We start from the raw sequence: 26,657 nt of genomic DNA, 5'->3' as shown, positions 1-26,657 counted from the left end.
AGACGAAGTAATGGAGCTATACTATTCTTTCTGTTTCGAGGTCCGGATCTTCAAGAAACAACCGGTTTCATCGAACTCATCAAATTTCGAAGAACACCCATATTATGAAATCGAAGAAAACCTAGAAAACCCATCAAAGCCAGAGTTTTTACCAATTTTCGACAATACTCCATCATACACAAAGCTTACAGCATCAAATGAACTTGTGGGTTTAACTCATTTTCCACAATAAACCCATTAAATGCAACAAAATTCATTCTTTAACCACCATTCAATTATCTAAGTCTCAGATAAAGACAACGTACATACTTAAGTGAAGTTTAGTGGATGGGGAGAGAAGTCGGGGAAGAGGAGGAAGGATCCATGGGCGACATCTCGAGCACCACGCGATCGTTGTTGACGACGAGGTGATACTTACGACCCCTCTGGCCACGAAACTCGTTTTCTGCACCGGCTTCGACGTCAGCATTGTCCATTTCTATGCCCTGTTTGGATCGATCCGATACAAAACTATTCCTACAGAAACTGGATTTAGATTTGTGCGAGAAAGGGATAGAAACAACATTTAATTTCACAATCATCATTTAATTCCAACATTTTTTTTTAAATTATTGGTTTATCATGATCACGTCGAATCCTTATGAAAATGAATCCAGAACGAAATCGCGCTAAAGCTAGGGCGTCACCCGTAAGTGGCGTGCTGTGTGGCCCGAGCACAGTGATAAGTGAGCAAGGGTCGCTGTATCTCCATCGGCACCCGGATGCAGTGTTAAATGAGCAAGGGGGCTATAGAAACTTCTTTTCGAACAACTCCACTCAAAGTTGTTTGGGAGCATATGCTCCTATCAACTTTACACGGGACACACAAAAGAAGTACTTTGATCCTATTAGACGGGGAAGGGTGAAGAAGCTAGGACAGAAGGGTAGAGTTCAAGAGAGCAAAATGCGTTTAGGAACGTAGAATATAGGAACCTTGACGGGAAAATCTATGGAAGTAGTAGAAGTTATGGTGAGGAGAAGGATAAATATTATGTGCCTACAAGAAACTAAGTGGGTTGGTCGTAAGGCAAAGGATCTAGAAAACTCAGGGTTTAAATTATGGTATTCGGGCACAAATAGAACGAGAAACGGTGTTGGCATCATCGTGGACAAGACCTTGACACAAGATGTTGTAGATGTCAAGAGGGTAGGAGATAGAATCATAGCAATCAAGATTGTAATAGGACAAGAACTTATCAATGTGATTAGTGCGTACGCACCTCAAGTAGGGTTGGATACGAGTTCGAAGGAGAAATTTTGGGAAGACCTTGGAGACTTGGTGCAAGGAATTGCTCAGACGGAGAAGTTATTTATAGGAGGAGATTTAAATGGACACGTGGGCAGGGAGACAGGCAACTATGGAGGTTTTCATGGTGGCCATGGTTTTGGGGAGAGAAACGAGGATGGGGAAGCTATCTTGGATTTTGCAATGGCATATCATCTCTTCTTAGCCAACACTTTCTTTAAGAAGAGAGAAGAACATGTGATCACCTACAAGAGTGGATCGTCAAAAACACAAATAGATTTTTTTCTAATGAGGAAAGGGGATCATATAACTTGTAAGGATTGCAAAGTTATACCAGGAGAGAGCGTGGCTAATCAACATCGCTTGTTGGTGATGGATGTACATATCAAAAGAATGAGAAAAAAGAACAAGATTTGGAAGTGCCCAAGGACTAGATGGTGGAATCTAAAAGAAGAAAAACAAGCCATTTTCAAAGAGAAAGTAATCACCCAGTGTGTGTGGGATAGAGAGGGGGAAGCTAACCAAATGTGGGATTCCATGGCTAGTTGTATCCGAAAAGTAGCAAAAGAGGTATTAGGAGAGTCCAAGGGCTTTGCCCCACACCAAAAGGAATCTTGGTGGTGGAATGAGGAGGTACAAACAAAGGTGAAGGCTAAGAAGGAATGTTGTAAAGCCTTATACAAGGATAGGACCAATGAAAATGGTGAAAGGTATAGAAAAGCGAAGCAAGAGGCGAATAAAGCTGTGAGAGAAGCTAAGTTAGCGGCTTATGACGATATGTATAAGCGACTAGATACCAAAGAAGGAGAGTTGGATATCTATAAACTAGCTAGAGCAAGGGAAAAGAAGACAAGGGACCTAAACCAAGTGAGGTGCATCAAGGATGAGGATGGAAAGGTTCTTGCTACAGAGAACGCGGTTAAAGACAGATGGAAAGGTTATTTTCATAATCTTTTCAATGAAGGACATGAAAGGAGTGCTTCTTTAGGGGAGTTGAGTAACTCAGAAGAGTGTAGAAACTACTCTTTTTATCGTAGAATCCGGAAGGAAGAAGTGGTTGTAGCTTTGAAGAAGATGAAGCATAGAAAAGCAGTAGGCCCAGACGATATACCAATCGAAGTGTGGAAAGTTTTGGGAGAGACAGGTATAACATGGCTCACTGACCTTTTCAATAGGATTTTGAAAACGAAGAAGATGCCAAATGAGTGGCGAATGAGCACTTTGGTGCCTATCTACAAGAATAAGGGCGATGTACAAAATTGCATGAACTATAGGGGTATTAAGCTAATGAGTCATACAATGAAGCTTTGGGAGAGAGTCATTGAGCATAGATTGAGGCAAGAGACACGGGTTTCGGACAACCAATTCGGGTTCATGCCAGGGCGCTCAACCATGGAGGCAATCTATCTCTTACGAAGATTGATGGAAAGATATAGAGATGGGAAAAAGGATTTACACATGGTCTTTATAGATTTGGAAAAAGCGTATGATAGGGTCCCAAGAGACATTCTTTGGAGGATTTTAGAGAAGAAAGGAGTACGAGTAGCATATATCCAAGCTATACAGGATATGTATGAAGGAGCAAAGACTGCCGTAAGAACTCATGAAGGACAAACCGAAAGCTTTCCCATAACTGTAGGATTACATCAAGGCTCATCCTTAAGTCCTTACCTTTTTGCGTTGGTAATGGATGAGTTAACATGACATATTCAAGATGATATTCCTTGGTGTATGCTTTTCGCAGACGATATAGTGTTGATAGATGAAACTCAGGAAGGGGTAAATGCAAAGCTTAACCTTTGGAGAGAAGTGTTGGAATCTAAAGGTCTTCGCCTAAGCCGATCAAAGACAGAATATATGGAGTGCAAGTTCAGTGCAAATGGAGGCCAAAACGAGTTAGGGGTGAGGATCGGAGATCAAGAAATACCAAAGAGCGACCGTTTTCGTTACCTAGGATCTATCTTGCAAAAGAACGGAGAATTAGATGGAGATCTCAACCATAGAATACAAGCTGGATGGATGAAGTGGAAGAGTGCATCCGGCGTGTTGTGTGACCGCCGTATGCCACTGAAGCTCAAGGGAAAATTTTATAGGACGGCAATAAGGCCGGCGATGCTGTATGGCACAGAATATTGGGCGGTGAAGCATCAACACGTACACAAAATGGGTGTAGCGGAGATGAGGATGCTTCGTTGGATGTGTGGGCACACGAGAAAGGATAAGATTAGGAATGAGGATATCCGGGGTAAAGTAGGAGTAGCCGAAATTGAAGGAAAGATGAGACAAAATCGGTTACGGTGGTTTGGACATGTGCAAAGAAGGCCTACTAACGCTCCGATTAGAAGATGCGACTATAGGACAGAGGTTCAGGGCCGAAGAGGTAGAGGAAGACCTAGGAAAACTTTGGAAGAGACCCTAAGAAAAGACTTAGAGTACTTAGATCTAACGGAGGACATGACACAGGACAGAACACAATGGCGTTCTAAGATTCATATAGCCGATCCCACTTAGTGACTTGGATTTTTCAAGTCTCCAACCGAGAAGTTTTCCTCACTCGGGAAATTAAGGGAACACTACCTCAACCTACATGCTCCACTCACAAAGCTTCAACATACAAGCTTTAACAAAAGAAAATTCAAAGAACTTAGCGAAGAAGGCTTTGGTGTATTTAACACAATACGTTGAAATGAAGGAAAACTTATTTATTGATATCCCTGATAAGTTACAAATATGTACATATACTTGAGTAAAAAAAAAACAAACAAGAGGGAGCCTTCACAAAGGTTGCTTAGGAGAAGTCTCAGCAATCGGTAGAGCCCCAGAAAGAGAAGGCACCGGAGGGGGATCATTCGGAGCCTCAGTACTGGACAAAACCCTAGAAGGAGGAGGCATCAGAGGTTGATCATTTGGAGCTTCATTACGTGGTACAGCCCCAGAAGATGAAGGCAATAAATGCCTTTGGAACAAACCCACAAATCTCTGATGATCAAGTAAAACCTGACCATCAGATTCCTTTATCTGGTCAAGCTTCCTCTTCATGTTTGTAGCATAGTCATGTGCGAGCCGGTGCAACTGTTTATTCTCATGCTTGAGCCCTCTAATCTCCTGTTTGAGACTCATCACTTCAGCCGCCAATGATTCAACTTGGCGGGTTCGAGCAAATAGGCGTTGGGCCATATTAGACACAGAACCTGCACACTGAACACTGAGAGCCAGAGAATCCTTAACAGCCAACTCATCAGACCGTTTGGAAAGTAGTCTGTTATCTTTGGGAGTGAGAAGGTTCCTGGCCAATACCGCAGCGGTCATATCATTCTTCATCACGGAATCCCCAACGGTAAGAGGACCAGTAGGGGAGACGAAGGCTGGGCGCCATATGTTGTCTGGAGAAGGCGGGGCTGCCTCTTCAACATGGTTCAAGTCAAAACGACGGTCGGAGGGGCCAGACATTTTCAAAGGTGTTGAAGAGAGAAGAGGTCGGACAAATCAAGATCTTAGAAGTGCAAGAATGGAGCTTCTACTGGTGGATATTCAAGTGTGCTTTGGAACTTAATGTTAGCCCCTATAAAAATCTGCACTCGACGAAACTTCAGAAATCGAAGAGGCGTTTGCTTTCTCAAAAGCTGGGCTGCTCAGAGACCACGAGGGTCGATCTCAGAAATCGAAGAGGCGTTTGCTTTCTCAAAAGCTGGGCTGCTCAAAGACCACGAAGGCCGATCTTAGAAATCGAAGAGGCTTGCTTTCTCAAAAGCTGGGCTGCTAAGAGACCACGAGGGCCGATCTCAGAAATCGAAGAGGCACCTACTTTTCCAGCTTTGTCAGCACCTGTCACACGCACATTCAGCTTTGCGGAAATTATGGGCATTCTGTCGAAGATTTCTGGCGAAGTAGAAAGCACATGAATCGTATTGTTCAATCACCCACATCCCACACGCAACAGTAACTCATGGGTACCACAGATAACTTTGCCAAAGTTCTCTGACAAAGTTGAGACACGTGAAGCTTGCAGCTCCCGCTACATCGCTCTGACCAAGAAGGGTAAAAGAATTGCAAAGAAACAACACTAACAAAGTTTAGACACATAAATTTTGAAGGTCTAGCTACCATATTATTACCCACAAGGGTAAAGGAACAGTACCACTGCTGGATAATTGGAAAGTCCCGGTGTGTCAACCTCTGTGCTTCGTGGCAAGGTAGACTAGCAAACATGCCCAACCTTTACTCACATTCAAGAAAACACTCCCAATAAGATTGCTTGCTCCAAAATCGAAGAGGCACCGCCCTCCGAATCTCGAGAGCCAGACTCCCAACATGATTACTTTCTCAAAAAGCGAAGAGACACCGCTCTCCGAATCTCGAGAGCCAGACCCCCAGCAGGATTGCTTTCTCAAAAATCGAAGAGGCATCGTTCTCCGAATCTCGAGAGCCAGATCCTCGACAGGATTACTTGTTCGAAAACCGAAGAGGCACCACTTTCCCAACTTCAAGAGCTGGATCTCCTTGGATAAAGCTTGTCTGTAATCTTCACACGCAACATCAGCTTTCCAGATACCACAGACCACTTTTTCAAAGTGCTCTGACAGAGTTAAAACATGTGAAGCTGGCAGCTCCCACTACCGTGCTATGACCAAGCAGGGTAAAGGAATAGCATTATTACTTGATGTTAGGGAGACTCCTATATATGTAAACCTCCATCCCTAACGGACAGGCAGACCTAAAAAAATGCTCAACCCTTTCTCTTATCTGAGAGGGCACTCCCAACGAAGCCTTTCGAAATATTCAGCTTTCTTTCCCCCCGATAATACCTCTGTAAACAAGCTATACTAGAGCAAGAATATCTCATATCATCAGGGTTAAAAGCAAGAGTATCCCATATCATGCTTTTTCCCTGTCTTTTCCTTTGGCCTTGTTCTTACCTGCAAGACAAGGAGAAAGAGAGCAATCAGTCAGCACTTGGAATCAAGCTTCCAGCCAGGAACTGACTGTCTGGAACCCTTTACCTGATTACTTACCTGGCATTGCTCTCGAGTACTCATCTTCAACATCTTATGCTTCCAGGGAAGATACAGCATCTGCCTGAGGAACAGATAGGGCAAGTGAGAAGGATACAAGGAAGCATGTGGAGACAAGCGTAACAGCACACGTGCCGATACATCCACTACTCTGTCAAAAGCAAAAGTATCCCATATCAGCAGGGTCGAACGTACTCTAGATTTGATGGACTTGTTTTGACCCTCAAATTCTTCAGTCGGCCTTATACTCTGGAGGAAACCAGAAAACCCTCCAACCCGGTTCAAGAATAAGCCTGTGGAAAGTTACTTCTTCAAAAGCAAAAGTATCCCATATCATCTCTTCTCATTTTTCTTCTCTTTATCCTTCATGCTGCCTGCAAGATAGGGAGAATGTGAACAATCAGCCGGAGCTCTGATTGCTTACCCTGTCTGTCACCTCTTTCAGCAGACCCTCTAGCCCGGCGACTTGGGGGACTCCTACTACATGGTTTGTATCGCGCTTGACCAAGCCTGAAACTACAAGTAAGCTTCAAGTGAAATTGATACATTACCTTGTGCATCTCCACCAGTTACAGATACCACCCCTGGATGGAGGAAGAGTACTTCCAGAGAAGATGCCACATCTACCTATGAGACAGATAAGGCAAGTCAAGACGATACCATACTCCGGTACTTAGAAGTTTCGTGGTTACGAGATCATTCTCCCACAATATTTCCTAATGTGATTTGTACTAAATCATTCACTTGTACTCACTAAAGGAGAGCTTGAACCTATGTACTTGTGTAAACCCTTCACAATTAATGAGAACTCCTCTATTCCGTGGACGTAGCCAATCTGGGTGAACCACGTACATCTTGTGTTTGCTTTCCTATCTCTATCCATTTATATACTTATCCACACTAATGACCGGAGCAATCTAGCGAAGATCACAAAAAGTGACCGTTTTCGCTACATAGGATCTATCTTGCAAGAGAACGGAGAATTAGATGGAGATCTCAACCATAGAATACAAGCTGGATGGATGAAGTGTAAGAGTGCATCCGGCGTGTTGTGTGACCGTCGTAGGCCACTGAAGCTCAAGGGAAAATTTTATAGGACGGCAATAAGGCCAGCGATGTTGTATGGCACAGAATGTTGGGCGGTGAAGCATCAACACGTACACAAAATGGGTGTAGCGGAGATGAGGATGCTTCGTGGGATGTATGGGCACACGATAAAGGATAAGATTGGGAATGAGGATATCCGAGGTAAAGTAGGAGTAGCCAAAATTGAAGGAAATATGAGAGAAAATCGGTTCCGGTGGTTTGGACATGTGCAAAGAAGGCCTACTGACGCTCCGGTTCGAAAATGTGACTACGGGACTGAAGGATTTATTTTGAAAAACATGTTCATTTGAATAACATCTATAGCATGCAATTAACAAATTAAAGGCGGAATCATGCTTGTATGCATTCAAAAACAAAACATTACCCATGAAATTCAAAGCCTAGTAGATTGGTGAACCAATAATCAACTCAAAACAAAGTGAGTTGAAATTAATACCTTTGTAGATTCCTCTTTGCATAAGCAAAGGCTAATCACCCAAAGAGATAGGGGCCTTCATTCCTTGCTTCTTAGATCCATGGATTTGGATGGAAGAATAGGTTCTCTAAGTTCCCAAAATTGAGAACCTCTAAGTCTCTTCACCAAGGTTAGATTGTAGAAGAAAAATGAGTGACCTTGGAGTAGTAGGATTGCTAGATGTACCCTCCAAGGTGTTGGCCTCTTTAGAGAGAAAATGGAGAGACAATTCTCACCAATTTTCCCCCAAAATAAACCCTTAACTACATTAATGAATATTTAGTTATAAAGTCATTTATATAGTCACTTCTTTAAGTGACCTAAATAACCAAAACCCTAATTCATCACACTATGGCCGGCCATTTAGGGGATTTTGGGCTTTTGGGCTTTAATGAATCTTCATTCATTAAATTGTCATACAACTTAAGTTAATGGGCTTGACGTTCGAAGCCCATTGGGCCTTAAGGTCCAAAACTATCCCGAAGTCTTTAACGAACTTATTCGTTTGATTAATTAACATATTAATTAATCCTTGCCATAAATAAATGATTAAACCATTTAATCATTCTTACTCATTTCCGTTTAATCTTCAATCTCCACCTTTTATGGTGTGCGATCCATTAGGTTCCTTTTAGCGAGGCAGTGGGCGATTAAAACCATTTTACATCGATTGTGAATTGAAACAATTTTCAATTCTCCCTTTAGTGGTTATACACGTATAGGGCTTCCACAAACCATGGTTGACGCCTAGCAGCATGTCATGGTTACCCAAGCTAATCAGAAGAGGATAGAGAACCTATTCAGTTCGGGATTACAAATGCAATACGGTCTTTCTCTAATCTAATACTCTTGACCACATTGTTTGGTATGATAGTTTATTTGTTCATGTCTACTATCCAATGTGAATCGTTTGCTTATATGATTTCCTTGAATGTGATTTGGAACACATTCCACAATCTCATTCATACTCTGGCCAGAGATTCCAAATCATATCATAGAGTATTCTCCCTCAACTGTTTGAAGGTTAGAGATCCCTTGTTGCGCATTCACTTGTCTCCATGACTAAGTGGCTTAACCCCAACGATGCCGTGACACCCCGAGGGGGTGAATTAGACATAATCAAAGATTAAGGACTTAACCACAAGACAACTGTGATGCCTCAGGTCAAAGGACTACTTTGCATTATCCCAACCATGAGTTCTCATGTGACATGGAATATAAGAACTCTTCGTTGATCACGTTCAGTGAACTCATTCGCTATTGAGCACCTACGTACTTGTCTTGATGTCACACACACCAATGACTCGAGACTAGTCACTCTCCCTGAGAGAAGACACAGTACGTACTGATCTTAACGGACTGTCAATGCCCAATTGGCAATCCTATGATCAGGAACATTTAGGATGTGTCTACGAAAGAATGGTCTCATTAATCTAACTTCATTAGATTGCATTCTCCCAATCACATATTCCTTGGACTTTATCGTTTAAGCATATAACATTTATATGAGACGGCTCAAACAATAATCTTTGCCCTTTATATGTAAACTAGATTAGTTTAACATGTGAAATGTCCGTAAAGTATCATCATATGATTGGCTTTAGAGCACATTTCCAATAGGGACAGAGGTTCAGGGCCGAAGGGGTAAAGGAAGACCTAGGAAAACTTTGGAAGAGACCCTAAGAAAAGGCTTGAGTACTTGGATCTAACGGAGGACATGACACAAAACCGAACGCAATGGCGTTCTAGGATTCATATAGCCGACCCCACTTAGTGGGAAAAGGCTTTGTTGTTGTTGTGGTTTATTAAATGGTTTTTAATTTAAATTAAATTCTGACTAATTTAAATGATGTGGTTGTCCACATAAGATGATATACAAATATGGTATGAAAATATGGTAAGAATAACATTACTGTTAAGAAATTTATAGTCACCATTTACATCAATCAAGGAACTTTTGGTAACTTCAGATCCAATCTTTATATATGCTAATGATTAAGGAACTTCAAGTTCAATCTTTTGATATGATGAGGATCAAGAAACTTCAGATTCTAATTTGATCAAGGAACTTCTGGTCCTATATATACTTATCATAACAAAATGTAGCACAATAAATAAATTAAAGCATAGGGTGATAATTCCAACCACTATAAACAAATTGCTTTAAATAACTAATGATTGTGACAAAGGCTTTAATCAGCACCATCCACATAAATATCAAAACTTAAAGATAATAATTGTTATTATAAGAAGGGCGCTGATGCCGCGCCATTCACATATATATTAACATATGATTGGTAATTATACCACGCCAAACACATTAATAACAAGATTAATAATGATAAGAAAAATGTAAATATTAACTCACTATACTTCCCTTTTTCTTTCTAATCATGGTCATGTGTCAACGGTAGTGTTTGAGAATTATAGGAAGACCAAACTGTTGGATCTAACCCAAATTTTAGTATGATATGAATAAGAGGATAACGAACAACTTTCGTGAAAGAACCCGTTTTGATCTAAACTACAAATGAGGTTTTGGCACTTATAAGATGGTTGTCCAGTTTTCTATGGAATTGGAAACTAGGTTGGTGTTTAACATCTACAACAATCGCATCGTTGGATTTCCTGAAATTTGAATATGTTATAGGTAATGGGCAGACAAACAACTTTCAATAAGGAAGTATTTCAATCCAAGGTCAGGAAGTTAGAGTTTAGAGACTATTTACATGACTGTCAGATTTTCTGTCAATAATAATAATAGTTATATAGTCAGATGTACATTTGCTTTAAGAAAATTAGTGGTACAAAAGTATGAAGATAAAGTAAAAAGATTTTCTTATCTGTGAGATTCTAGCCGACATAGGTGAAAGGTAAGTATTGCTTCACCGGATTTATGGTGTTGTGCTTTCCACTGATACGAAAGTTTCTCGTGCTAATAACGTATTGTGAAATTGAGGATAAGTATGCAGTGGAATATAAAGTAAATAAGACGCAATATTTATAAGGTTTGACAAATGTGCCTATATCTTCGGGGCAGCAGTAGTACTTTTTTTTATTATCTGAAATAATAGGAGTACAAAATAACTCTCAGTATTATCTCTTCTCTCTAGCTTAACTCATTGGTATTTTCTCGTGCATATCTCTTCTTTCTTTCTCTCTTTCTTTCTTTTATTTCGTATGCTTTTCTCTCTTTTTGTGTTATTTTTATTCAATGATGCAAATATCTCTTTATATAAAAGTTTTCATTCTTCCTTGATCTTATTTGGTCGACCATGTTTTTCAACCTACCAATCTTACCAAGACTCTTTCTCGACAACATTGTAAAGCTACCGTCATATCTGGTTGCCTATACTCAAGGCATTCACACCTCCTTTCATAACATAAAAAATATTTTAATGAAATAAAATAATTTGTCGAAAATACTTGGTTCAAATCCATTTTGTATTTTCAACAAATTACCGAAATAAAAGAAACTTGTTGTCGTGTCTGGTAACAAATGTCTGAAGAATCTAAGTTGTGTGACAGAGATTCGCACCGACGCCATGTCGCCCACAGCGAACCGAACTACATCGGCAGTAGTCAACGTTATACTTTCACCTTTGACTGCAAGTTAAACATCAATTTCGAGTCAATTTATGACCCCGAATTACCGGTTGCCTTTGTTGTTGTTTCGGTTATCTCGGTGTCGTGTGTCCGCTGGTAAATCCCATGGATCATGAACCATGTGCAGGCGGTTCTCCATTGACCAAAATATCCTTCTGAACTCAGCGTTATCCCCTTTGGGCCCCCTTCTGCTTCAAATTTCAAGTGCCACTTTATCAGCTCTCAGAGCCGCAGAAGCAAGTGGCCAATTTGTAATGAATGCAGCTTCGGAGCCTGAGAAGAAATCTCTGACATTTCTCTCCTCTTGCTTCTTATTTTCTGCAAGTTCAGAAAGATTAGATTTTGATAAAAGTTCAAGTAGTGAGAGGAATTTAGATTTTGGTACCAAAAAAAAGAGAGGGGGGATTTAGAAAGAAAAAAGAAGGAAGAAATGGGAATGGGAACAAGCACATTTGTCATCAGATGGGTCAACTTTCTCACCATGGTAATCTTTCAAAGTTTTCATCTTTCTGTAAAAATCTGTCTGAAAAAAAAAAAAAACGAAAAGATTGCTTCTTTTTTGTCCTTTTTGTTTGCCCCGTTTCTGGGTATTTGTTCGTTTTAAGGATGGGTTTGGTTCTGTTTATGGGTTTGAGTTTGATACTGTGATTTGGTTTTTGGATTTGTCATCCTATATTTGCTTGTTTCTTACCAGATTGATGTTTTGTTTGCAAAATTTTCAGTCTTTGCTCTTACGTTGTCATTCAAATTGTTGGAGAGAATCTGTTGAAACTTGTGTAGCTGGTTAGCTAACCAATGAGCAGCTCTAGTTTATATGTTGTGTACATAAATTTGATGATGTCTTACTATGTTTGGTATGCAGCTCTTAGCAATTGTTGTCGTAGTTTTCGGGGTGTGGATGAGTACTCATCACGATGGCTGTCGGAGATCCCTCACGCTCCCCGTTATAGGCATTGGTGCAGTCATCTTTTTAATGTACGCTTTGCTTTCTTTACCACCCGAGTTTGTATGCATTCTTCGATTCCACTCTGTAACTTTGTATTGATCTCGAGAAATCTACTTATACTTGTGTGCTTTGGCTGTTAGATCAATAATCGGCTTCTTGGGTGCAATGAAAAATAGCTCCATACTCTTGTGGATTGTATCCTTAGTAAATGAATTTTGGTTGATTTTTGATTGAGATTGTTTTGCTGTCGTTCGTTCTTGTTTGTTCCTTGACTTTTCATGTGCAGTATCTGATTCTGTTGTGCTTCATATTGGTGGGAATCCTGGTGTTCACGGTATTAGCGTAAGTAAACATCATCTGAAGCTCAACACTCTCCCTATCTCAGTTTGTACTTCATATCCCATTAATCTATTATCTGATTTTTTTTTCCTACGCCAGTTGACTGGATAAGTATTTGAAAATATAAGAGAACAAGTCAGTACTTTTATGCAGTTTGACATTTTGATCGGGAGTTTAAGAAAATTGTAGACTTGTGGTAGTCACAATGAAGTGGGCATGCTTTTGCATATATTTTTTGTTCTTGAAAGTACTTCATCGGCTCGATTGCATTTTTGTCCATATGCTTCTGTTCTCGATTGTGTCTGTGAAGATAATGTTGATTGTGATCTTCTATAAGTATTTAAATGTTTTCTCGATAGTCGATAACCATACATGTGATTTTTTTGAATTACTGCAGTTCAACCCAATTCAATATTTGCTCCTTAACGGTTTAATTTTCATTGTACCAGTTTCATAATATTTGTACGAGGGCCCAGTTTTATTTGGTGTGTACGAGTTAGACGTTGCATAATTTTCTGCCTTTACTTGCAGGTTCATTGTCACAAATAATGGCTCTGGTCATAGCGTGGTTGGCTTGAGGTATGCAAATTATTTTGTGGTCGCTCGACTTGCTTTATGGGAGGGTATGATCTTGATTTGTGGTATCTACTCCTGAAATATTGTCTGAGCAGAACTTTGAAATGATTAGGATACAGAAAATAGCGGCTGTAAAAGTTTAGTAGCTTCAAATCATCTAGAGAGGCACAAGTTTCAATTTTTATTTCGTCAAAAGAATGCACTTCTAACCACTGTAGGAATAAAATACAAAACGTTTTTTCATCCTCTTTTTTCTCGTCTGGGGACAGGTACAAGGAGTATCAACTCCATGATTACAGTCCATGGTTTCTAAAACAAGTGAGTTCCATTTTTCTTTTGCAGTTTAATGATGATATGGAGTGTCCGCTTTGTTATGCGTTTTTTTATATCAGTTACTCACTTTCGTGTTTTAGTTGAACAATACGCAAAACTGGAAGCACTTAAAGAGTTGTCTTGTGAAATCTAATGACTGCAATGACCTACCAAAAAAGTATAAGGTGCACTTGTCAAACTTGTTTAAATTGCTTATTTGTCTGCATAATATAGTTGTGATTTCCTTTACCTTCTCTCTTTTCCGATTGACTTAATTTCTTTCACTTCGCTTGTTGGATTCAGACTCTGAAGCAATACAAATTGGCAAAGCTAACCCCTGTGGAGGCTGGTTGTTGTCGACCACCATCTGAGTAGGTGCCATACTTCTTGTTTTCATTTCTGTGTCTTTTGTTGTTTGGTAAGTTTCCGCGCCTCATCCTGCTGACTGTCTTTCTCGTTTCCAGCATTGGAAAATCAGAATGGTTATTTTTGTATTATATACTTTTATATTTTAAAAAGTGCATGTTTCACATGTTATCTAGTATGTACCATGCACATCAATTGTCTATTTCATATACTTAATTATTTTATATTATCGTCTCATACTTTTACATAACTCCGCCTATGTCTTACATGGCCGGTCCCAAGCCCGGATAAAGGAGGAGGGGGAGGGCGTCAGGTAGTCGACAGCCGGCACTCCATGATCACGTCGAATCCTTATGAAAATGAATCCAGAACAAAATCGCGCTAAAGCTAGGGCGTCACCCGTAAGTGGCGCGCTGTGTGGCCCGAGCACAGTGATAAGTGAGCAAGGGTCGCTGTATCTCCATCGGCACCCGGATGCAGTGTTAAATGAGCAAGGGGGCCATAGAAACTTCTTTTCGAATGACTCCACTCAAAGTTGTTTGGGAGCATATGCTCCTATCAACTTTACCCGGGACACACAAAAGAAGTACTTTGATCCTATTAGACGGGGGAGGGTGAAGAAGCTAGGACAGAAGGGTAGAGTTCAAGAGAGCAAAATGCGTTTAGGAACGTGGAATATAGGAACCTTAACGGGAAATCTATGGAAGTAGTGGAAGTTATGGTGAGGAGAAGGATAAATATTATGTGCCTACAAGAAACTAAGTGGGTTGGTAGTAAGGCAAAGGATCTAGAAAACTCAGGGTTTAAACTTTGGTATTCGGGCACAAATAGAACGAGAAACGGTGTTGGCATCATCGTGGACAAGACCTTGGTACAAGATGTTGTAGATGTCAAGAGGGTAGGAGATAGAATCATGGCAATCAAGATTGTAATAGGACAAGAACTTATCAATGTGATTAGTGCGTACGCACCTCAAGTAGGGTTGGATACGAGTTCGAAGGAGAAATTTTGGGAAGACCTTGGAGACTTGGTGCAAGGAATTGCTCAGACGGAGAAGTTATTTATAGGAGGAGATTTAAATGGACACGTGGGCAGGGAGACAGGCAACTATGGAGGTTTTCATGGTGGCCATGGTTTTGGGGAGAGAAACGAGGATGGGGAAGCCATCTTGGATTTTGCAATGGCATATGATCTCTTCTTAGCCAACACCTTCTTTAAGAAGAGAGAAGAACATGTGATCACCTACAAGAGTGGGTCGTCAAAAACACAAATAGATTTTCTTCTAATGAGGAAAGGGGATCGTATAACTTGTAAGGATTGCAAAGTTATACCAGGAGAGAGCGTGGCTAATCAACATCGCTTATTGGTGATGGATGTACATATCAAAAGAGTAAGACAAAAGAACAAGACTTGGAAGTGCCCAAGGACTAGATGGTGGAATCTAAAAGAAGAAAAACAAGCCATTTTCAAAGAGAAGGTAATCACCCAATGTGTGTGGGATAGAGAGGGGGAAGCTAGCCAAATGTGGGATTCCATGGCTAGTTGTATCCGAAAAGTAGCAAAAGAGGTATTAGGAGAGTCCAAGGGCTTTGCCCCACACCAAAAGGAATCTTGGTGGTGGAATGAGGAGGTACAAACAAAGGTGAAGGCTAAGAAGGAATGTTGTAAAGCCTTATACAAGGAGAGGACCGATGAAAATGGTGAAAGGTATAGAAAAGTGAAGCAAGAGGCGAAGAAAGCTGTCAGAGAAGCTAAGTTAGCGGCTTACGACGATATGTATAAACGACTAGATACCAAAGAAGGAGAGTTGGATATCTATAAACTATCTAGAGCAAGGGAAAAGAAGACAAGGGACCTAAACCAAGTGAGGTGCATCAAGGATGAGGATGGAAAGGTTCTTGCTACAGAGAACGCGGTTAAAGACAGATGGAGAGGTTATTTTCATAATCTTTTCAATGAAGGACATGAAATGAGTGCTTCTTTAGGGGAGTTGAGTAACTCAGAAGAGTGTAGAAACTACTCTTTTTATCGTCGAATCCGGAAGGAAGAAGTGGTTGTAGCTTTGAAGAAGATGAAGCATAAAAAAGCAATAGGCCCAGACGATATACCAATCGAAGTGTGGAAACTTTTGGGAGAGACAGGTATAACATGGCTCAGTGACCTTTTCAATAGGATTTTGAAAACGAAGAAGATGCCAAATGAGTGGCGAACGAGCACTTTGGTGCCTATCTACAAGAATAAGGGCGACGTACAAAATTGCATGAACTATAGGGGTATTAAGCTAATGAGTCATACAATGAAGCTCTGGGAGAGAGTCATTGAGCATAGATTGAGGCAAGAGACACGGGTTTCGGACAACCAATTCGGGTTCATGCCAGGGCGCTCAACCATGGAGGCAATCTATCTCTTACGAAGATTGATGGAAAGATAGAGAGATGGGAAAAAAGATTTACACATGGTCTTTATAGATTTGGAAAAAGCGTATGATAGGGTCCCACGAGACATTCTTTGGAGGATTTTAGAGAAGAAAGGAGTACGAGTAGCATATATCCAAGCTATAAAGGATATGTATGAAGGAGCAAAGACTGCCGTAAGAACTCATGAAGGACAAACCGAAAGTTTTCCCATAACTGTAGGATTACATCAAGGCTCATCCTTAAGTCCTTACCTTTTTGCGTTGGTAATGGATGAGTTAACAGGACATATTCAAGATGATATTCCTTGGTGTATGCTTTTCGCAGACGATATAGTGTTGATAGATGAAACTCAGGAAGGGGTAAATGCAAAGCTTAACCTTTGGAGAGAAGTGTTGGAATCTAAAGGTCTTCGCCTAAGCCGATCAAAGACAGAATATATGGAGTGCAAGTTCAGTGCAAATGGAGGCCAAAACGAGTTAGGGGTGAGGATCGGAGATCAAGAAATACCAAAGAGCGACCGTTTTCGTTACCTAGGATCTATCTTGCAAAAGAACGGAGAATTAGATGGAGATCTCAACCATAGAATACAAGCTGGATGGATGAAGTGGAAGAGTGCATCCGGCGTGTTATGTGACCGCCGTATGCCACTGAAGCTCAAGGGAAAATTTTATAGGACGGCAATAAGGCCGGCGATGCTGTATGGCACAGAATGTTGGGCGGTGAAACATCAACACGTACACAAAATGGGTGTAGCGGAGATGAGGATGCTTCGTTGGATGTGTGGGCACACGAGAAAGGATAAGATTAGGAATGAGGATATCCGGGGTAAAGTAGGAGTAGCCGAAATTGAAGGAAAGATGAGAGAAAATCGGTTACGGTGGTTTGGACATGTGCAAAGAAGGCCTACTGACGCTCCGATTAGAAGATGCGACTATGGGACAGAGGTTCAGGGCCGAAGGGGTAGAGGAAGACCTATGAAAACTTTGGAAGAGACTCTAAGAAAAGACTTAGAGTACTTGGATCTAACGAAGGACATGACACAGGATCGAGCACAATGGCGTTCTAAGATTCATATAGCCGATCCCACTCAGTGACTTGGATTTTCCAAGTCTCCAACCGAGAAGTTTTCCTCACTCGGAAAATTAAGGGAACACTACCCCAACCTACATGCTCCACTCAGAAAGCTTCAACATACAAGCTTCAACAAAAGAAAATTCAAAGAACTTAGCGAAGAAGGCTTTGGTGTTTTTAACACAGTACGTTGAAATGAAGGAAAGCTTATTTATTGATATCTCCGATAAGCTACAAATATGTACATATACATGAGTCAAAATAAACACACAAGAGGGAGCCTTCACAAAGGTTGCTTAGGAGAAGTCTCAGCAGTCGGTAGAGCCTTGAAAGAGAAGGCACCGGAGGGGGATCATTTGGAGCCTCAGTACTGGACAGAACCGTAGAAGGAGGAGGCATCAGAGGTTGATCATTTGGAGCTTCATTACGCGGTACAGCCCCAGAAGACGAAGGCAATAAATGCCTTTGGAACAAACCCACAAATCTCTGATGATCAAGTAAAACCTGACCATCAGTTTCCTTCATCTGGTCAAGCTTCCTCTTCATGTTTGTAGCATAGTCATGTGCGAGCCGGTGCAACTGTTTATTCTCATGCTTGAGCCCTCTAATCTCCTGTTTGAGACTCATCACTTCAGCCGCCAATGATTCAACTTGGCGGGTTCGAGCAAATAGGCGTTGGGCCATATTAGACACAGAACCTGCACACTGAACACTGAGAGCCAGCGAATCCTTAACAGCTAACTCATCAGACCGTTTGGAAAGTAGTCTTTTATCTTTGGGAGTGAGAAGGTTCCTGGCCACCACCGCAGCGGTCATATCATTCTTCATCACGGAATCCCCAACGGTAAGAGGACCAGTAGGGGAGACGAAGGATGGGCGCCATATGTTGTCTGGAGAAGGCGGGGCTGCCTCTTCAACAAGGTTCAAGTCAAAACGACGGTCGGAGGGGCCAGACATTTTCAAAGGTGTTGAAGAGAGAAGAGGTCGGACAAATCAAGATCTTAGAAGTGCAAGAATGAAGCTTCTACTGGTGGAGATTCAAGTGTACTTTGGAACTTAATGTCAGCCCCTATAAAAATCTGCACTCGACGGAGCTTCAGAAATCGAAGAGGCGCCTGCTCAGAAATCGAAGAGGCGTTTGCTTTCTCAAAAGCTGGGCTGCTTAGAGATCACGAGGGTTGATCTCAGAAATCGAAGAGGCGTTTGCTTTCTCAAAAGTTGGGCTGCTCAAAGACCACGAAGGTCGATCTCAGAAATCGAAGAGGCGCTCGCTTTCTCAAAAGCTGGGCTACCCAGAGACCACGAGGACCGATCTCAGAAATCGAAGAGGCACCTACTTTTCCAGCCTTGTCAGCACCTGTCACACGCACACTCAGCTTTGCGGAAATTATGGGCATTCTGTCGAAGACTTCTGGGGAAGTAGAAAACACATGAATCTTACTGTTCAATCACCCACTTCCCACACGCAACAATAGCTCATGGGTACCACAAATAACTTTGCCAAAGTTCTCTGCCAAAGTTGAGCACGTGAAGCTTGCAGCTCCCACTACATCGCTCTGACCAAGAAGGGTAAAAGAATAGCAAAGAAACAGCACTAACAAAGTTTAGACCCATAAATTTTGAAGGTCTAGCTACCATATTATTACCCACAAGGGTAAAGGAACAGTACCACTGCTGGATAATTGGAAAGTCCCTGTGTGTCAACCTCTGTGCTTCGTGGCAAGGTAGACTAGCAAACATGCCCAACCTTTACTCACATTCGAGAAAACACTCCCAATAAGATTGCTTGCTCCAAAATCGAAGAGGCACCGTCCTCCGAATCTCGAGAGCCAGACTCCCAACATGACTACTTTCTTAAAAATCGAAGAGAGGGTAAAGGAACAGTACCATTGCTGGATAATTGGAAAGTCCCTGTGTGTCAACCTCTGTGCTTCGTGGCAAGGTAGACTAGCAAACATGCCCAACCTTTACTCACATTCGAGAAAACACTCCCAACAAGATTGCTTGCTCCAAAATCGAAGAGGCACCGCCCTCCGAATCTCGAGAGCCAGACTCCCAACATGATTACTTTCTCAAAAATCGAAGAGACACTGCTCTCCGAATCTTCGAGAGCCAGACCCCCAGCATGATTGCTTTCTCAAAAATCGATGAGGCATCGTTCTCCGAATCAATCGAAGAGGCGCTCGCTTTCTCAAAAGCTGGGCTGCTCAGAGACCACGAGGGCCGATCTCAAAAATCGAAGAGGCACCTACTTTTCTAGCCTTGTCAGCACCTGTCACACGCACACTCAGCTTTGCAGAAATTATGGGCATTCTGTCGAAGACTTCTGGTGAAGTAGAAAGCACATGAATCTTCCTGTTCAATCACCCACTTCCCACACGCAACAATAGCTCATGGGTACCACAAATAACTTTGCCAAAGTTCTCTGCCAAAGTTGAGTACGTGAAGCTTGCAGCTCCCACTACATCGGTCTGACCAAGAAAGGTAAAAGAATAGCAAAGAAACAGCACTAACAAAGTTTAGACACATAAATTTTGAAGGTCTAGCTACCGTATTATTACCCACAAGGATAAAGGAACAGTACCACTGCTGGATAATTGGAAAGTCCCTGTGTGTCAACCTCTGTGCTTCGTGGCAAGGTAGACTAGCAAACATGCCCAACCTTTACTCACATTCGAGAAAACACTCCCAACAAGATTGCTTGCTCCAAAATCGAAGAGGCACCGTCCTCCGAATCTCGAGAGCCAGACTCCCAACATGACTACTTTCTCAAAATCGAAGAGAGGGTAAAGGAACAGTACCATTGCTGGATAATTGGAAAGTCCCTGTGTGTCAACCTTTGTGCTTCGTGGCAAGGTAGACTAGCAAACATGCCCAACCTTTACTCACATTCGAGACAACACTCCCAACAAGATTGCTTGCTCCAAAATCGAAGAGGCACCGCCCTTCGAATCTCGAGAGCCAGACTCCTAACATGATTACTTCCTCAAAAATCGAAGAGACACTTCTCTCCGAATCTCGAGAGCCAGACCCCCAGCATGATTGCTTTCTCAAAAATCGAAGAGGCATCGTTCTCCGAATCTCGAGAGCCAGATACCACAGACCACTTTTTTCAAAGTGCTCTGACAGAGTTAAAACATGTGAAACTGGCAGCTCCCACTACCGTGCTATGACCAAGCAGAGTAAAGGAATAACATTACTACTTGTTGTTAGGGAGACTCCTATATATGTTGACCTCCATCCCCAACGGACAGGCAGACCTGCAAAAATGCTCAACCCTTCATCATATCTGAGAGGGCACTCCCAACGAAGCCTTTCGAAATATTCAGCTTTCTTTCCCCCCGATAATACCTCTGCAAACAAGCTATACTAGAGCAAGAATATCTCATATCATCAGGGTTAAAAGCAAGAGTATCCCATATCATGCTTTTTCCCTATCTTTTCCTTTGGCCTTGTTTTTACCTGCAAGACAAGGAGAAAGAGAGCAATCAGTCAGCACTTGGAATCAAGCTTCCAGCCAGGAACTGACTGCCTGGAACCCCTTACCTGATTACTTACCTGGCATTGCTCTCGAGTACTCATCTTCAACATCTTATGTTTCCATGAAAGATTCCGCATCTGCTTGAGGAACAGATAGGGCAAGTGCGAAGGATACAAGGAAGCATGTGGAGACAAGCGTAACAGCACACGTGCCGATACATCCATTACTCTGTCAAAAGCAAAAGTATCCCATATCAGCAGGGTGGAACGTACTCTAGATTTGATGGACTTGTTTTGACCCTCAAATTCTTCAGTCGGCCTTATACTCTGGAGGAAACCAGAAAACCCTTCAGCTCAGTTCAAGAATAAGCCTGTGGAAAGTTACTTCTTCAAAAGCAAAAGTATTTCATATCATCTCTTCTCATTTTTCTTCTCTTTATCCTTCATGCTGCTGCAAGATGGGGAGAAGGTGAACAATCAGTCGGAGCTCTGATTGCTTACCTTGTCTGTCACCTCTTTCAGCAGACCCCCTAGCTCGGCGACTTGGGGGACTCCTACTACATGGTTTGTATCGCGCTTGACCAAGCCTGAAACTACAAGTAAGCTTCAAGTGAAATTGATACATTACCTTGTGCATCTCCACCAGTTAAAGATACCACCCCTGGATGGAGGAAGAGTACTTCCAGAGAAGATGCCACATCTACCTATGAGACAGATAAGGCAAGTCAAGACGACACCACACTCCGATACTTAGAAGTTTCGTGATTACGAGATCATTCTCCCATAATATTTCCTAATGTCATTTGTACTAAATCATTCACTTGTACTCACTAAAGGAGAGCTTGAACCTATGTACTTGTGTAAACCCTTCACAATTAATGAGAACTCCTCTATTCCGTGGACGTAGCCAATCTGGGTGAACCACGTACATCTTGTGTTTGCTTTCCTATCTCTATCCATTTATATACTTATCCACACTAATGACCGGAGCAATCTAGCGAAGATCACAAAAAGCGACCGTTTTCGCTACCTAGGATCTATCTTGCAAGAGAACGGAGAATTAGATGGAGATCTCAACCATAGAATACGAGCTGGATGGATGAAGTGTAAGAGTGCATCCGGCGTGTTGTGTGACCGTCGTAGGCCACTGAAGCTCAAGGGAAAATTTTATAGGACGGCAATAAGGCCAGCGATGTTGTATGGCACAGAATGTCACAAAATGGGTGTAGCGGAGATGAGGATGCTTCGTGGGATGTGTGGGCACACGAGAAAGGATAAGATTGAGAATGAGGATATCCGAGGTAAAGTAGGAGTAGCCGAAATTGTAGGAAAGATGAGAGAAAATCGGCTCCGGTGATTTGGACATGTGCAAAGAAGGCCGACTGACGCTCCGGTTCGAAGATGTGACTACGGGACAGAGGTTCAGGGCCGAAGGGGTAGAGGAAGACCTAGGAAAACTTTGGAAGAGACTCTAAGAAAAGACTTAGAGTACTTGGATCTAACAGAGGACATGACACAAAACCGAGCGCAATGGCGTTCTAGGATTCATATAGCCGACCCCACTTAGTGGGAAAAGGCTTTGTTGTTGTTGTTGTTGTTGTCTCATACTTTTACATATTTGTGTTAGTGAATGTTTATCATCTCAGTTGGTGTTTTTTTTTTTTTTTTGGGGGGGGGGGTTAGGAATTATATCCTCACCATGTAAGAAGTTGCACTTTATTTCTTGTTGACCGTTTTGTGTAGTTCATGGAAGTTTATTAGTTTATATGCATATTTCAGACTAGTGAAACTCCATCTTACTGATATTATCAATTGCTGGGATTCAACTTTATTCCTAGATGCGGTTATCCTGCTGTTAATGCGTCATACTATGACATGAGCTTCCATCCAGTTAGTTCGAACAAGGACTGCAAACTTTACAAAAATGCCCGGGACACCAAGTGTTACAATTGTGATTCCTGCAAGTAATCATCACACCTTTATCTCAATTTGTTTTGTGTCTTCTTGTGTATAAATTTACTCAATTCTGAGCACTATTCATCAATCATTTTCAAGGGCTGGAGTTGCACAATACATGAAAACTGAGTGGAGACTGGTCGCGATCTTTAATGTTGCTCTGTTTGTTGTTTTGGTGAGGCATTCTCTCTATTTATTTAATCACAACCATTGAATTTTCTTCAGTTAATAACAAAAGCTCAACTATGTATATTATGATAACATTATCAAACATTTCCAAAATTTAACGATCAAGAGCAGACATTTTGCATGTGATGCACGGCTAAAGATTAGAGAATAAACATCTACTATATTCATATAGTCTCTGTTGAGAAGACTGCAATAACTTGCGTTCTACGGTTCTACCATCTTTTACTATCAATTTTCTCCTGCAAGTGCTTGATGTCATGACATTCCTTTTTGTGCAATACCAGTCTATGATATATTTCGTGGGATGCTGTGCAAGACGAAATGCTGCAAGAGTCCGTTCCAAAAATTAACAAGAGGACCTCTGCTATCAGAAACGCTCTTAGGGGCGAAGAAACTATGTAGTCCTGAAAATCCATTCAAGCAACCTGTGAGTGAATTCTTTTATAGAATTTAGACAAAGAAAGTGCTCCATCATACAATGGGGAAGTACTTTCTACCTAGAGGCTATCTGCCTAAAGATTGTATAAAAATGCTTTGTGATGCTACGGAAACAAATTATATCATTTCTTGACTTATCTGAGATTAAAGTCTGAAGCATTATTTTTTATCACGTTGTTGCCACACACACACACACACACATCTTCCTACGTATATTACAGTTATTATATCATGATCACAAATTTCAATCAAAGGTTGACAATTCAGTTTGTTCGAAGTAGAGGCTTGAAACTCGACTGTCAGGCGACAAAGCTAGCTTTAAAGGACCTTTTGCGCCTTCTTTAACTGTAAGCACCCCAGTATTGTTGTTTTTGTCAGTTCTGGTAAAACTAGGATCGACTGCATTAATAGCAATGTTGGGATACGTCTTCGCCAAGACTCTTGTATAATCATTCAGAGCTGCTTTGGATACGATGTAGGCAGATAACTTGGCAGGCCAGCCTTTGGCTTCAACCAAACTCTGCTTCACATCCTCCATAAATTCTTCAACTAGGTTGTCCACTTCCTCTTCTATGAGGCCATTAGTATCTCCTAGAACCCTCTTTGCTTTCTCATTTGGAATAACCTAAACTCAGACATGCAGTTGAAACACTAGAAATGAACAAAAATTCTTATACAATAGTTTTATATCAACAGAATGTGTCGTTATATAGGTAATGTTATCTTGCCACGTATGTATATGTGATGTTATGTTGTCAGTTTGATGACATAAGATAAGATTTTGTTTGTATAAATTGGGAATGCATAGTATTGATGGATTTCATATTTGGGTTTCGGTACTGTACTCTTAGCTTTCCCACTGAGGAGGAGACATTGACTATCATTGCCGAGTTGGATTTTTGAAGCAGTGGAATAAGTGCTTCGGTAAGTTGCTTAACTCCATAATAGTCTCCATAATAGTTTGTTTTCAGGCAATCCCTTGCTGTCTCATAGGTTTGCTTCACAACTTCATTGTCGGATCCGGCATTGGAACGTTGAAGTTGCATCATTATTCTCTCTTGTCAATGAAATAAAAAGTTAATTATACTTTCTATGTACTATGTCAACCAATGTCATGTATATGTCTGCCTCTTCGCGTGCATGATGGGGTTGCACACGAGAAACGTTGTTATTAGTAGCGAGAAATGCTGTTAGTAGTTAACTTCGTAGACATGATTAACCCTTTTTTTTTTTTTAATAGCTAAAGCTTCTAGAGTAAGTGATTATCCAAAACGGCCGATAGAAGAATACGAACTTCCAAAATGATGTACAAAAAACAACCGAGTTCTATTGACATACATCATCAGGCGCTATGGATCCAAGAGTTCCTGCATTATATAGCTGCAATATTGTGAAAGTATTTATTTCTTTTAGTGCTTAGCCAAGTGATAAGGAGACCTAGGAAGTCCTCGTGCTGCATCCCTTTCTTTTTTTGGCAGACTCAAACATAGGAAAAACATCGTAACAAGATTCGTAGTTAGAGATGGGAAATACCAATATGTCACGCTTTCCGACTTGAGTTTTGAGAAATTCAGCCGGAGAAGCAATGCTGGTTGAGGAAGTTACATCAAGCTGATGAAATACCACACCAGAGGCCAGAAGAAGCCTTCAATTTCTCAACAGCTTCCTGTTCCCTTCACATCTCTTGCAGTTAACACCACCCCAACTCCATGAGCAGCTAATTGCCTGCTTATCTCATATCCAATCCCTTTGTTGCCTCCAGTAACAACTGCAATCCTGTTAAGAAAGAATATTAATTAAACCATGATTACTAATTAAGCATCGTTACTGATCCTTCGTTGTCACGTAGCTCTTTAGGAGAGGATGCGGATCGATTAAACGAAAGATTGGTGTACCTCTTGGACTCAAAACTGATGGTTGTTTCTCCCATTTGTTGGAGATTTGGAGGAGGAAAAAAAAATGTTCGCTATGTGGATGGTGGTGATGATGATTTAGAGGGACTACTCCAATCGCTTCTTCATCTCTTGTTCTTAGGCTATTTATAGTTTAATTACTAAGCTACTGATTCATCATTTGTCAAGATGGTCACGTATGCCATGACACTATCAAATGTTTGAGAATTCTATTTTCAATTCTCTTCGGTCAAGGAGCAACTTATATGATATGGATTTACTTTCGTTGTGATGTTTATATTAATAATACAATGCCAAATAAAAAGAAACTTACATGTAGTATTCTACTATTTTCATGTAAAAGTTTGTCTCCTTCAATCGCATTTATTGTTCAACGATGTTTCATATCCAATTCAGTCATATGGATTCATTTGGATTTCAAGAAAATGGTGGTTTTCATTTTTCTGTTTATTCTTTATTGTGATCTTTGTCAGTTTTTACACGTGGCACGTGCTTAGAATCTAAGTAAGAAGAGATGCTCTCATATTATTGGGGTAATGTTTGAGCATGTGACTAGTATTCAATGGATGGATCAGTGATAATACTAAGACTATACATTGGTTGCAAGAGAGTTTTTCCTAATTAAGCCGGAAAGTAAGTCCACCATTGCCCCATTGACATTTTACGAAATTATTAACCATGGTTTGACAAATATGAAATTTGTTTTAAAACATAAGATAATTTGTTTAGAATGTTTGAAAAGGTACTTGATCCTTGTGTTTTTCACATGTGATATTAGGGAAGATGAGTATGAATACAAGTTGTATGAATGAATATGCATTCTTTTTCTTTGAAAAACAAGAAACTAATCATGAATAAGATCATCGTTAGATCTTTAAACCACACATATCAAATTGTTGCTAAGAAATTATATCAACAGAAAATAAGCAAACAACACACAAAAATGACTCTAAATATGCCTCAACAAAGAAAATTCATCCGTAGTCATATTTGCATGAATATGCATTCCTAATCACTTAAGTTACAAGTTAATTTCTTTTGGTCTAAAAGTATTTTCAATTTAAAGAATTGACCATAAGAAAATATCTCTTATTTAAATTTTGTATTTGGCTACAATACTTACATGTACAATTACCATCTCAACAGTGAGATAGTAGTTGTATTAAATACATATAAATATTGTAGCCAAA

At 40.9% G+C, this 26,657-nt stretch overlaps 2 protein-coding genes and 1 pseudogene across 5 annotated transcripts; 1 reads left to right on the top strand and 2 right to left on the bottom strand.

Annotated features, from left to right (window-relative positions):
* Positions 1 to 4,058: 4,058 nt before the first annotated feature.
* On the bottom strand, positions 4,059 to 19,868 carry LOC126627460 (uncharacterized). 4 transcript variants are annotated; one of them, XM_050297024.1, is made up of 2 exons: positions 19,740 to 19,868; positions 4,059 to 5,086 (listed from the first exon to the last, which is right to left on the bottom strand). In XM_050297024.1, exon 2 carries the CDS (start codon positions 4,733 to 4,735, stop codon positions 4,061 to 4,063), a length of 675 nt encoding a protein of 224 aa, XP_050152981.1. In that variant the 5' UTR covers positions 4,736 to 5,086; positions 19,740 to 19,868; the 3' UTR covers positions 4,059 to 4,060. The 4 variants fall into 4 exon arrangements, with proteins under 4 accessions (XP_050152981.1, XP_050152978.1, XP_050152979.1 ...); XM_050297021.1 differs by having other exon boundaries at positions 18,825 to 19,854; XM_050297022.1 differs by having other exon boundaries at positions 4,059 to 5,110; positions 18,849 to 19,854.
* Positions 11,631 to 23,703, top strand: LOC126627459 (tetraspanin-10). Its single transcript, XM_050297020.1, has 11 exons — positions 11,631 to 11,948; positions 12,327 to 12,439; positions 12,551 to 12,605; positions 12,697 to 12,752; positions 13,281 to 13,328; positions 13,595 to 13,643; positions 13,739 to 13,822; positions 13,941 to 14,008; positions 22,810 to 22,935; positions 23,027 to 23,102; positions 23,401 to 23,703. The coding sequence occupies exons 1-11, from the start codon at positions 11,895 to 11,897 to the stop codon at positions 23,464 to 23,466; spliced, it is 795 nt and encodes a 264-aa protein (XP_050152977.1). The 5' UTR covers positions 11,631 to 11,894; the 3' UTR covers positions 23,467 to 23,703.
* On the bottom strand, positions 23,400 to 25,838 carry LOC126625492 ((+)-neomenthol dehydrogenase-like; annotated as a pseudogene).
* Between the last annotated feature and the right edge of the window lie 819 nt (positions 25,839 to 26,657).

This window comes from Malus sylvestris, chromosome 6, assembly GCF_916048215.2.
Source record: "Malus sylvestris chromosome 6, drMalSylv7.2, whole genome shotgun sequence".
Taxonomy (NCBI): domain Eukaryota; kingdom Viridiplantae; phylum Streptophyta; class Magnoliopsida; order Rosales; family Rosaceae; genus Malus; species Malus sylvestris.
The sequence above is the reverse complement of the archived record's forward strand: the minus strand, read 5'-3'. Positions and strand labels throughout refer to the sequence as shown.

Coding starts and splice junctions, on each gene's coding strand:
- LOC126627460 (XM_050297024.1), bottom strand. CDS start 4,735: ATGTCTGGCCCCTCCGACCGTCGTTTTGACTTGAACCATGTTGAAGAG.
- LOC126627459 (XM_050297020.1), top strand. CDS start 11,895: ATGGGAATGGGAACAAGCACATTTGTCATCAGATGGGTCAACTTTCTC. Junction 13,329..13,594: donor CATAGCGTGGTTGGCTTGAG/GTATGCAAATTA, acceptor GTCTGGGGACAG/GTACAAGGAGTATCAACTCC. Junction 23,103..23,400: donor TTGCTCTGTTTGTTGTTTTG/GTGAGGCATTCT, acceptor GTGCAATACCAG/TCTATGATATATTTCGTGGG.